The following is a 12,710-nucleotide window of genomic DNA, read 5'->3' as shown; positions in this document are numbered from 1 at the left end:
TGTTGTGTAAACCCCCAGGTACAGAGTACATGTCTATCAACAATACACACTGCACACCCTTGCCCTAACAAGGGTGTCTCACTTCACTGGGGTCCCCTGCGTCTAGCACCTGGGGACATTGCACCACAACTACTGCATGGGTTCAAAATATAGAGTTGGTTGGTTGGTTTGTTGTTTAACGCCGCACTCAGCAATATTCCAGCTATATGATGGCGATCTGTAAATTAATCGAGTCTGGACCAGACAATCCAGTGATTAATATCATGAGCATCGATCCATGCAATTGGGATCGATGCCATGCATCGACCAAGTCAGCGAGCCTGACCACCCGATCCCGTTAGTCGCCTTTTACGACAAGCAGAGTCACCTTTTACGGCAAGCATGGGTTGCTGAAGATCTATTCTACCCCGTAATCTTCACGGGTCTCAAAATTTAGAGAGTGAGGGAGTGAACGTTGTAAGTCGCAGTCAGCACTATTCCAGAAAATAATCAGAACTGACCCAGCAGACCGGTGGTTGAAAGCATGACCAATATCATTTACCAGGGAGAATGGTGGTCGATAGCCTGACCATGCTGGTTTGCTAAATATGTTTTTTCAGCACGTTGGAAGTACTTTTTCCTTAAAGCAAGAGCAGCTGCACGTTTCCTTTTTTTATAAACTGGAGGTAATAAAAATAAGGACTTAGCAAAGTTTCAAGTAGAAGTATACCGTATTCGACGTAATACGCGTTCTCAAAATTAGAAATAGGGTATTAGAATATAATTATGGTGAGAAAAAAAACAGAGTTGAAAGATCGTAAATTTCTAGGTTTATGTACCTGAAATGATACAAAAGAAAAGTCTGTGCATATTAAACACGACAGATGTATTTTCCAGAATTAAATTGCCCATAATTAAGGGTGCATATAACACACGAGTGCATATTATACACGACTAAATAAGTCTTGTGTACATTGATCAATCAGAAGGGGTGCTAATTGGGATTGTTCACTAGCCAATATATTAGCAAATATCACTGTGGGCGCTTATTAGAGCGGGGCGCTTATTACGTCAAATACGGTATGTGCATTTCTGAAAACTCCTCATCCCTCATGTCCTTGTGGCATAGGCGTGTAATGTTCATGCCTACACCATGTACACATTTCAGATACAAAGAATTTAACATGTCCTCTTTAACATGATAATCAGTGATAATCAATTAGTAAATTATCATTGCAAAGTAAAGAACAACAACTTGGAGTTATCTCATTCCAATATAAGAACAAGAATATATTGAGTGAGTGAGTGAGTTGGTTTGATGCTGTTTTCATTAATTTTTCAACTACATCATTGCAGAAAGAACACCAGATGCAGGTTTTACACATGGTACAAATATTGAGAATCAAACCTGGTCTTTGGTAACCACTGAGCTCCATACAAAAGAGCTTGAACAAAAACTAACAGCCATGTTTACAAACTTGTGAACCTTGTAACACTCTTCATGTGTCATAATTTATAATGTTTGCTTAACGTATAACTTGAAGCACCTGATAATTTGACTATAGAGAAAGAAAATATATATAATTATCACCAGAGTTATCTCCCCTATCCTTTCAAATGGGAGTGACTTCCCTTCAAATGCCTTGACTCATATTCACCTGATACTGATCAATCAGTTTCACATTTACTCTCACAGATATGAAAAGTAGCTAGATATTCATTTGTACACCAGCCAATGACCATGCATGATTTGGAAACAAGAAAATACCTTTCTTGACAATCTTATTACTGGTGTAAAAAACTTACACTCCTTAAGCTGCGTTAATTAACCCCTTATCACCTATCAAAGCACCTGATAATGATGTTAACCTGGTAGGCTATGAGCTTTATCTAATCCAGCCCAAATCACGTCTTGCTCTTCTAGACTACAACAGTCATAACAGAAGAACGTTTCTCTGGCACCAAGGCTCAAGTGCTGCTTTTACAATTCAGCAGATGGTGGAGGTTAATTGCTTCCGATAAACTTTGGCTGCTCTGTGATAGTGACAGCCTGGCAAATGATCCACAGCTTCACACTGCCCATCCTCCTACCTCCTACAACACATGTTCCACTAGATTCACCACGCAGCTTTACACCAGTGGCTACAAACCATAGGACATCATATCTTCCATATATTAAGTGACAGCTTGAAAAGCTTGTCTCATGACAAAGGAAGAGAATTTATGGATGACAACTTCTTTATCATGAGGAACGTGTTTAGGAGAATATACTTACTCCTTCATCAGGTCAATAAATGCTATGAAATACTATGCATTGCTAATAACCTATCAGCGCCAATTATCTGTTGTCAGTTTCCACCTTTTGTTATCTTGTCTCTTTTGTTGTAGGTAGATGTTCTCTGCTTCATAGCATTTATTTACCAGATGAGTGAGTGAGTGAGTATGGTCTTACGCCACTTTTAGCAATATTCCAGCAATATCAAGGCGGGGGACACCAGAAAAGGGCTTCACACATTGTGCGCATGTCAGGAATCGAACCTGTGTCTTCGGCGTGATGAGCTAACACTTAAACCACAAGGCTACCTGACCGCCCCTTTTACCAGATGAAGGAGTAAGCATATACTCCGAAATTTTGTGTTCCTCATAATAAAGAAGATGCAATCATAAATTCCATTCCTTATGTGTTTCACTTCTAAGAGCCATTCAAAGACTTGTCTCATGATTCTTACGGATACTCTTAATTTGTTTGGGGTATGTAAATTCTTGCAAACTGTTATTCATGAAAAACAAATGACAATCATACCACCTAGAGAAGTAAGAAAGCCATGACAGAAGCATGATCATGAGGTGAGGTGAGGTGAAATAGGGTTTAACGTTGCGTCCAAGATTATTGCACTTATATAGTGACGTGCATGCATGTGTGTGGCTGCTTGTACTAGTCCGGACTGATGCCGATTTAAAGTGCTAACTCACTGAGATACCATGCCGCAGTTTAACATGAATACCCCACTCAGACACAGTATACTGACTCCGCGCCGACCAGTCCTTGTTTTAGCCCCTTAAAGCTGAGCGTCAGACAGGGTAACAACAAGTACCATCTTTTAACGTCTTTTGGTATGACGCGGTCGGGCATGGACCCCAGCATGATCATGAGGATACACAGTACAAATTTATATGGGTAGGATTGGAAAACATACCAGCACATGGTAAAATTAATGATAGGCTATTTATATAGCACTATATTTCCATACAATACGGTCCCCTTGGGCTGTTCTATGATATTGACCCAGTGTCTGAGAGAAGGTTGAATCTCATCAATGTTCATCGATGTCTGGCCTGGCAAGTCAGGACATACTGACCACGCCATCAGCTGACCAGCCTAACTCCACACAACCAGCGATCAATACACTCTCTCCTAACTCAACTAGACACAGAGGGTTGAAACCACAGAATCTGTGACACTTCTCACAGGTCACAGAAACTGCCTCGCGCCAGTAGAGACACATCTGCATATCAGTTGGAGGATTTGTTGGCAATTAGATCTGATTGTATAGATTTCTATTATCCAAAGATCTCTTTTCAATGCAGTTGTCATGATTGTGTTTTGTGAAAAATCAGATAATAAAACCACAACCATGAATATTTAAAACCTATCCAGTCACACTGTGCATTTCATCCTTCTACTTTGATCCTGGTGTGGAAACGATCCCAAAACTAGTTCCCGGCTTGTCCAAAACACTTCTCCCAAACACACCCAAGCCATCACTATGGTAATGGATTGTGCACTGCCAGAATACCCCCCAGTTTGATCATGTGATGAGAAAATACTATGTGACTCAAACCCTAATCTGGTACCCTGCATATATCAGCAGATACATTATCATTATGATTATTACATTGTGCCATGATCATGATGATGTGAACTAGTCAACAGTCAACAATCATCACTGGGGCTTCATTTCCAAGCAGAAAAAGAAGAACAGACATGTGTTCTCAAGTTTTTTTGCACAAAAGAGGACTCGTGAAGATCCGGGTGGAATAGGTCTTGAGCAACCCAGGCTTGCCGTAAAAGACGACTAAGCTTTTTGTAAGAGGTGACCAATGGGATAGTGTGGTCAGGCTACTGACTTGGTTGATGCGTGTCATCGCATCCCAATTGTGTGGATCGATGCTCATGATGTCAATCACTGGATTTCTGGTCCAGACTCGATTATATACAGACCGCCATCATATAGCTGGAATATTGCTGAGTGGGGTGTTAAAGAACAAACAAACAAACAAACAAACAAACAAAAGCGGGCTAAATGGAAGCAATACTGCTTGCAACAGTGTACCTGTCCCACAAGATGACAATACCTACGAATAACGTACACGGTTGACACGTTTAGAAAGCCTCAGGATATGACCATTTAACCTGAGTGGTCGACTATGAACGTTTCTAGTAAACCTTCGGAGGTGAGATGTCAGAGAGCGTGACTAACTGATCTACACTTCTCCCTCAGCCTACCTACACAGTATATGTTGCCGGAGGCCATCTCATTGTACCCAGTCTGTGCACACTACGACTACAAGTGAAAGCATTGCTACACCTCCGCAGAGCTGAATTACCATGATTGCTTCCAGAGGTCTGGGCTTACACAGGAATGTGATTATTGGTGCCAAGGCCAAAGTGCCTCTTCAGACTAACAATAGCACTGAACACACTGTAGAATGATGATGTGCTTATGTGCTTATAATGTACAGTCACTGCTCAGACCTAACTCAGCAAACACCGGCCACAATTTCAAATCCACAGCGTCACTATAGCTAGTCTTTCACCACTATCAGGAGTGTATTGGCAAAAGAAGGACAATATCTATATTTGGGGATATTAAAGGGCTGTGCAACAGACCATGATAAATTAATTATGTCTTCTCCCCTCACTGGTGGTGGTCTAATTAACTGAAATAACCAAACATTGATCAGAAGCTCCAAATGACATAGCAATCGGACACATTTTTCCATAAATGAAATATAATAATTTTGCCCCCTCATTCAAGTTCTGAGATAGTTTTGGTTCCTGATAAGGTGCTTTCACTACTTAGAACATATTACTTGAGGAAGTATATATACATATATGTGAGAAGGAGTGTGACTAGCGTTATTTTTGACAAATAAAGTGCAGATGTGCTTGTTTCTGTTAGGTGTGATCACTTTTTACTTACCGGGTAACATAACATTGACATTAAACTTATTGATCTAACATCCACATCCCAAATCTACTCACTAACCAACACATCATTCAGTCTGTTTGTTTGTTTGTTTGTTGTTTAAAGCAGCCGCCTGTCTACAGTTATTGTGCACTGATGCCTTTAGCAGTTTGTTTGTTTACAAATACCTCATCCCTCCCATTTTATAAAAAAAATCACAAAAATCTAATCACTCTTTTATTGTGGCCACATGTAATGTCACCTATCACTACATTATAAAAAAATATATCACCATAACCACCTATGATAATATGTACCAAACACTACATCACCAATTTCATAATGCTAATCAAAAAGTACTAAACCAAGTTGCAACATCCAATGCAGGATTTTCATTTCACATGCCATGAACACACATTAAAATAATTGCATACAGCACAGTTATACCACAACAAGCGTCCATAAAGTCAGTTATTAATACATCATAAGCACTAAGTCTCCTGTGAAGCTAATTGTATGATCCACAATAACCACCATGAGTGACTCAGCACTGTAATGTCTTCCGCGTGCAAAGAAGTGTCTGCTTGAGTAAATAAGTAAAAGCAACATGGAGACTCACTGGAACCCTGGCGAACACCTTGCTTCACATTCTCAACTACCCTCAGCGTGTACTCAGATCGCTATAATAATATTTGAATAGTGCATACTAACAATGGGGGAGATGAGATACAGAGTAAGCACTTGTTTAAGCAAACCTTTTTTATTTTTATGAAGTGAGTCATTACACCATGAACAAATACCTTCCTTGTATTCCTTAATTGAACAGAAAACACTTGGTATGCTGTCTTGAGTATGCACATTTTGTAAGCAAAAACGGAGTTTACATTGTTATTCGGTTAGCTGCATATTGCTTGATCACCTGTGGCGTTCCGGATTAGAAGTTATCCCCTGTATGCTATGTTTGTCACAAAGTGTGACTTAATGGATCGTGTGGTCAGGTCAGGTGACTGGAATGATAGTGAGTCATTACCCCGACAGCGTAGGATGTTGCTCTCAATATCGATCCCTGGTTTGTGAGGTCGAGACTCAATCACAAGACTTTGCAAAATTCCAATTCAATGTCAGCAGCCTGAAAATATTCAAGTCTGGACCAGGCAAACAGTGACTGATGACCAACCTCTCTCTCTGGGGAGGGGGTACTATTCTAACCCAGAATACTCACTAGGGTATAAACTGATCAGTGAAATCTGTCAGTCATCTGATGTAACAATTCCTCATCATAGCGTTCTGTCAGCTGACTGCCAGTTTATGTACTGAAATACAACACCACTCATGGTAATTAGCAGATGAGGGTATCTCCATACTACAGACGCTTGTACCATGACATCAGCCTCCCTAAGCTCTAGCATACACAGGGACAGACACTACAGCTACTGTTGCATATCAGGACCACGGACAGACACAAGTTTGTGTGGCGTATATCCACACAAGCCATCTTTACAATGTGGACCAACCAGGATTTTCATCAATCCAAAATATGTTTACAAATGCAAATTCTTTGTTTGATGTTACTTACATTAATTTTTTGAATACAAATTTAACTTTATTCAGATGAACTGAGGTTAATTTAATATCTCCAAATAACGTGTACATTCTCCACTTCCTGCAAGGACTTAAAATGGCCCAAAACACTCAGTTACAAAATTGACATTTAAGGTGGTGAGGTGAAATGGGGTTTAACGTCACGTCCAAGATGACTGCACTTATATAGCCACGTGCATGCACGTGTGTGTGTGTGGCTGCTTGTACTAGTCCGGAATGATGCCGATTTATAGTGCTAGCTCACTGAGATACCATGCCGCAGTTTAACATTAATACCCCACTCAGACACAGTATACTGACTCCGAGCCGACCAGTCCTTGTTTTAGCCCCTTAATGCCGAGTGCCAGACAGGGTAACAACAAGTACCATCTTTTAACGTCTTTTGGTATGAGGCGCCCGGGGATCGAACCCCGGACCTTCCACTCTCCGGGCGGATGCTCTACCACTTGACCACGGAGGCGGTCTTGACATTTAAGTCAATGAAGAGTCATTATGAAGAAGAGTCATCTAAAACATGCCATTCAAAAATCAATTAATCAGTTTTTTTCAGTAAATAATCTGGCCTCAACCATTGTCAACACTGGTTCATGGAATGTGAGGATTTTAAGGGAAGAGTTATCTGTCCTTGCCCAAAACCAAGGTCTGCTTACTGTCAAAAAAGGAAACAAGAAAAAGACCTGCCCATCTGAAAATAAGCTTATCAGATGTACAATGAGAAACATTTTATTCCTTTTTTTCCAACAGCTTTTTGTAGCAAAGAGAATTGCAGAACAGTATTAAGTTGACTAGTGCAGACATACAAGACCTAAATCACTTTACCAGCCGACTAATCCTGTTAGCACTGTTGGAGTCTGCCAAAACGACCCTGAAACAATTATATCTAATACAGCCCATGCAAGTCTATAATTACTGCAGTTTCTGAAACTGTGGAGAGTCACTCTGCTACTTTTTATTATATTTCATTAAAATAATTCCACAACTGTTTTACTGTAAAATATTCATTTCAGAGACTCCATGGTAGTCTCTCACTGTCCTGGCAGACCATATGCCATGCCTAGTGCACTTGACAGGTTGAAGAATCCATCTTTTTAAGACAATCTTGTCTGCTTTATGTGTCACATGATACAAACTCCTGGCACTGTAACCAAGTACTATCTTGTTGCCAAACAGCCCCATCATAAGCACTGTGTGCTGTCATTAATAAACAAAAATATGTGTCTCGCTTTACTGAAAACATCCAAGGCTTGATAACCAGTGTATCGCCATGGCAACAGACTTCATTTTTACACCTGGTAATCATTAAGGTATTTAGTAGGCTGTGGGAAGCATAGTCCCTCAAGGTGAAGGTTCAAGGTCAAGGCAGAATCATCTTGTGAGTAGAGCCAGAAAGGTGTACTTCAAGATATGCCTGACAAGCAATGAAATATGGTTCCAAAGTCTAAAAGTAGACTGCATCAGGAATAGCATCTCTTTCAACCAGCAATACTCTCAACAAATTCAAAAAGTGTTTACACAGGAAGTTGAACACAAATCTTATCAACTTTGTGCTTGAACGTTTTAATTTAAACTCATAAAACCGTTATCTAATGCAATATACATGATATAGTTCAATACCTGATAACCAATTAACCAAATGTCCAATAAACAATTGTACACAATAACCCCAGGAGACAATATGGCCAAAGTGATTCATATCAAGGATACAGTTTGAATACACCACATGGCCTGGGTAATTGACTTAGATCAAATATATTCAACAATTTAATGTGACAGACTCATAATGCATATCATAAATATCAGCCAATTATAATTTTCCTCAGGAAACTGTTTCCTTCCAATACACATGATACACACATTAACACATTCAGGGGACCCCTGAAGAGCCGGGTAGAATAGGTCTTCAGCAACCCATGCTTGCCGTAAAAGACAACTATGCTTGTCGTAAGCATGGTAAAAGGTGACTAACGGGATCGGGTGGTCAGGCTCACTGACTTGGTTGAAGCATGTCATCAATCCCAATTGCATGGGTCGATGCTCATGATATCAATCACTGTATTGTCTGGTCCAGACATGATTATTAACAGACCGCCGTCATATCTATAGCTGGAATATTGCTGAGTGTGGCGTTTAACAACAACCCAAACCAGACCAACACATTCAGGGAACATTCAACATGTTCAATGAGTTGACACAAGTTATAATATTCAAGCTGTCAGTGGATAACACGTAATACAACCCATAGATCAGCTGCCAGCAATGTGTTGCCAAGCTCAGCTAATACCAACATGATTTATATCATCCATTATCTCATTGAAATAGTTTATGATCAAATATTTACAATCTAGTGCACAGATAAAAAAAAACTATAAAAAGCTGCATTCATACCACAAAACAACCATTCTGATTCTTTAACCAATATCACCTGTTGATAATTATCTCAGTGAACATGGTGTAAGAATAATAATGTGCATTTATAATTCATCAAATTTCATTCACCAAGTGGATGCTTATTACCCACGGTCATTGGATCAGTATGCACTCGATTTTCATTCTCAGCTCCCTGGGGAGTATACTACAGTATCTTTATGTAGAAATATATAATTGATTAGTTTTCAATTGTAAACATTGTGGGGTTTGTTCCCTTATAGCCGCAAACTGAAACTGACTAGTTCATGTAGTTCTATTCTAAAGATTCTCCCCACGTTAGTACTACGTCAAGGACATCTTAATGTTTGAATTTGGTTAAGATCTACATTTTCACAAGGTTTAACCCTCTTAGAAAAACAAAAATTGTGCGTGAAATAATGTCAACAATGGTTTGTTTTGATACAGTTGATTACTATGGTAATATTTTGAATGGAATGACGATTAGTGAAAATATACAATCGCTCGTTGAGGCTATTATAACAGTCAGGGGCATATTTATCATGTTTAGTCGGTAATCGCCATGCAAAACACGACCAGCCTATGAACGGCTGATAAATGCATGGCTACTAGCATACATTTGACAGATTTTGAAGTGGTAATTGTACGTGCATAATAATTATGATGATCTGCAATAAAAATAAACATTGAAACAACATACCGTCGGTCTTTTCCACTCAAATGGCCTTGGGGGTGCACGGCTGAAGAATATTGATGAATCGACTGTCGGAAACTCGGGGTCCTCGAACAGTATTCCTTCTTGCAAACACTTTGCCTTTATATCAGCGTATTTTTGGTTGACAACACCTGCAAAGGGGTTCTTCTTTTCTTTTCTAGTAGCTCTTCCACCGATATCTGGCTCTCGGCTGCAGTGACGGCCGTGACCCCCCTGCCCTCCCCCACCCTGGGTAAAGCCCGAGAAGCGGTATCCCCCGGGGATGGAGAATCCTCCCGATGAGCTGCCGCCACCCCCAGCGTCACCCCCTTGGCTAAAACGCATCCCCCGGTCCCCAAAGGAACTTCCAAAGCCAATGTTGAACTCTCCACCTCCCATGCCAATGCTTGGACCACCATCTCCTCCGAACGAGTATGTTTTCGTGTCCATCTTCGGGGGTCCCGATCCATCTGAGAAAAATGTTCGCACCGTGCGTGTGCCGCTGCTGAACATATTTACTCTGTTTACTTTATCAAACTATTGATATGTAAATTATGAAGTTGATGAATGCACAGCGACACTGGAGGACTGACTGTAGTGTTGACAAGGCTAGAACACGGTCTCCGGTGGGATCACTCTCGACTACCGGCTTCTCAGATCTGGAGTGGGAGAGTCCAAGAGCGGGGGTGGCAGGACTGAAACTCGATGCTCTTCGATTAATGCTGAACCTTCAACAACTTATCATAAATATATGAGGGTTCGTTCGGTGTATGCCTCAAGCTGGTCTGATGTTATGCTTGACCAGGAAATCTATTGCCACGCTGTTTCTTTCCGTATCAACGTGATTGCGGACTGTGTCATACACCTGTCCCGGCGACCAAAAGCCGGCGCTGGCACAATGGGCGTGTCCACGCAGTTGCTGTCTTGCAAGGCCAGACCGTATAAGGCAGACTGAGCGGCAGGGAGTCATCGAACCATGGAATGGTCAGGGGAAATGCTAAACTACTGCTAATGATGGATTTCTGACATAATGGTTTGTAATAAATGCGTAAAAGCCGTGCGGCGTGTGAATGGAATAATCCCACTTTGAACCCAATGTTGCAATGCATTACAAGCTGATTAGTTGTGCTCAAATCGCAAAGACAACCGAGTAAGCGCTGTTACAGTGTTACGTCATCAAGCGAATTCCTCAAACTTCTGTCAGGATATAAAGGTTGAACATAGGCCACAAAAAATAGCCAGAATATTTGAAATTTCTATTTTTAAAAATTACGAAATAATCTGATGTTATGAATACGATTTAGATTGGTACATCCCAAACGCTGTTCGCTTTTATTCACATTAGAGCTTGGGATTCGTCTTAGGACTGTGACATATTTTGCTGAAACCCTCATTTTTTCCTTGACACATTAATAAATGACCAGCCCCTAAATAATGTTCAAATTTATATTTATAAGGTTTTCATTATAGTGGTGATAAATTTCGGCAACCCCCTCTTTCGCTGTCACTTTTACATGACCCGCCCCCTTAATCTCATCATGTTCATAAAAAAAGTGAGACAACATTAAACATTCAGTCAACGTTTAGGCATGTACTTAACCGACTCCCATATATTTATGATAAGTTGTTATACAAACAGTACAGCAGGCATGGTATATGAGACTTTTTAAACAATGTATTCTTGTACTCCTCCACCTACGAGCTATATAATTATATTCTGTACCATGTTCATTATTCAGCTTTGCTTGCCAACGGTATAAGGATCTATTCCGAAAGGTCGCTATTACAGTTAAGTTAAAACATTGTTATCCATAACTTGTGTCTACTTTGTCATCCTTCAACTTCTAAGAAATGCCTATCAAACAATTTAAATGTATTGTGTTACGCTCGTCCTTGTGTCCAATTATTTTCCTAGACCATATTTAGTTGTTATTTTCATGTCATGGTCGTATTCACATCTAGAAACCTTTGGTATTCAATAGCTCAATATCACGAGACCTATCACCTAGATTAAAATGACAGTTATATCGTTAGGCAATAAAATCTCTCACGCACATATACTGTTCCCGGAACCTATCAAATATTCAACGATGTAATCCTTGGGATTGGGTGAGTTTGACATCATCGTGTGACCTGGATTGTGCGTCATCGTATACCCTGCCAGCGCTTTTCGTGTCTCGTGCTGCCAGCCATCGGTTTTTCTGACCCACACCGCCATGTTTTGATGCGTTCGGCGAAAAACAACAATAACTCACTGACCTTCTGTTGTCCATCGATAACTTCTGAAATAAATATTGCTTTGTGAAAATAGTTGTGCCTCACACCATACTGACATGAATATAATATGTGTATGACCCCGATAAGACTTCATTTAAGAGAAATATTTTGTTAAAAAATATAACCCAAATTTAGACAAAGCATTATCTTCTGTTTCCCTAAGCTTTGGCCCTTGCGCCAAACAGTGACGGTACTTACCTGTCAGAGGTATTTGTTTTTAAAAACTCTCATGACACTCGATATTATAGTCAACAAACTATGTACACAGTCACATGCTTTCCCCTTAATTTCTGCATAAACAAACGCGAGTCATTATATCTGCGAGACGCACATCCGTAAGGGTTTATCTCTCTATATATGGAGTCATCACGTTCAAATGGAATTGTTTGTGAAACATGTAATATAATTCCATCAAATCAAGTGGGACTTTTTTTCAGATCACCAAACAAATATCCACTTTGTTTCTTCTTTTTATAAAGGTGAGGTGAAATGGAGTTTAACATCGCGTTTAAGATTATTGCACTAAATAAGCAATATTCTATCTGTATGACGGTCAAGTCTGGACCTGACAATCCAGTGATCGA

At 40.1% G+C, this 12,710-nt stretch overlaps 1 protein-coding gene across 4 annotated transcripts in view; it reads right to left on the bottom strand.

The window, feature by feature from the left end:
• LOC139443489 (calpain-B-like) overlaps positions 1-10,652 on the bottom strand; it is an 86,866-nt gene extending 76,214 nt beyond the window's left edge. For 2 of the 4 annotated variants that reach the window (XM_071224472.1, XM_071224474.1), the window contains exon 1: positions 9,856-10,651. In XM_071224472.1, coding sequence (XP_071080573.1) covers positions 9,856-10,362 — 507 coding nt within the window. In that variant the 5' untranslated portion in view covers positions 10,363-10,651. Of the gene's footprint in view, positions 1-9,855 lie in introns of all 4 variants that reach the window. The other 2 variants (XM_071224471.1, XM_071224473.1) reach the window with 2 other exon arrangements.
• Positions 10,653-12,710: the final 2,058 nt, after the last annotated feature.

The sequence above is a fragment of the Haliotis cracherodii genome, unplaced genomic scaffold (assembly GCF_022045235.1).
Source record: "Haliotis cracherodii isolate W230 unplaced genomic scaffold, xgHalCrac1.p SCAF_5, whole genome shotgun sequence".
In the NCBI taxonomy this organism is placed as follows: domain Eukaryota; kingdom Metazoa; phylum Mollusca; class Gastropoda; order Lepetellida; family Haliotidae; genus Haliotis; species Haliotis cracherodii.
This window is presented reverse-complemented; position numbering and strand designations above follow the sequence as displayed.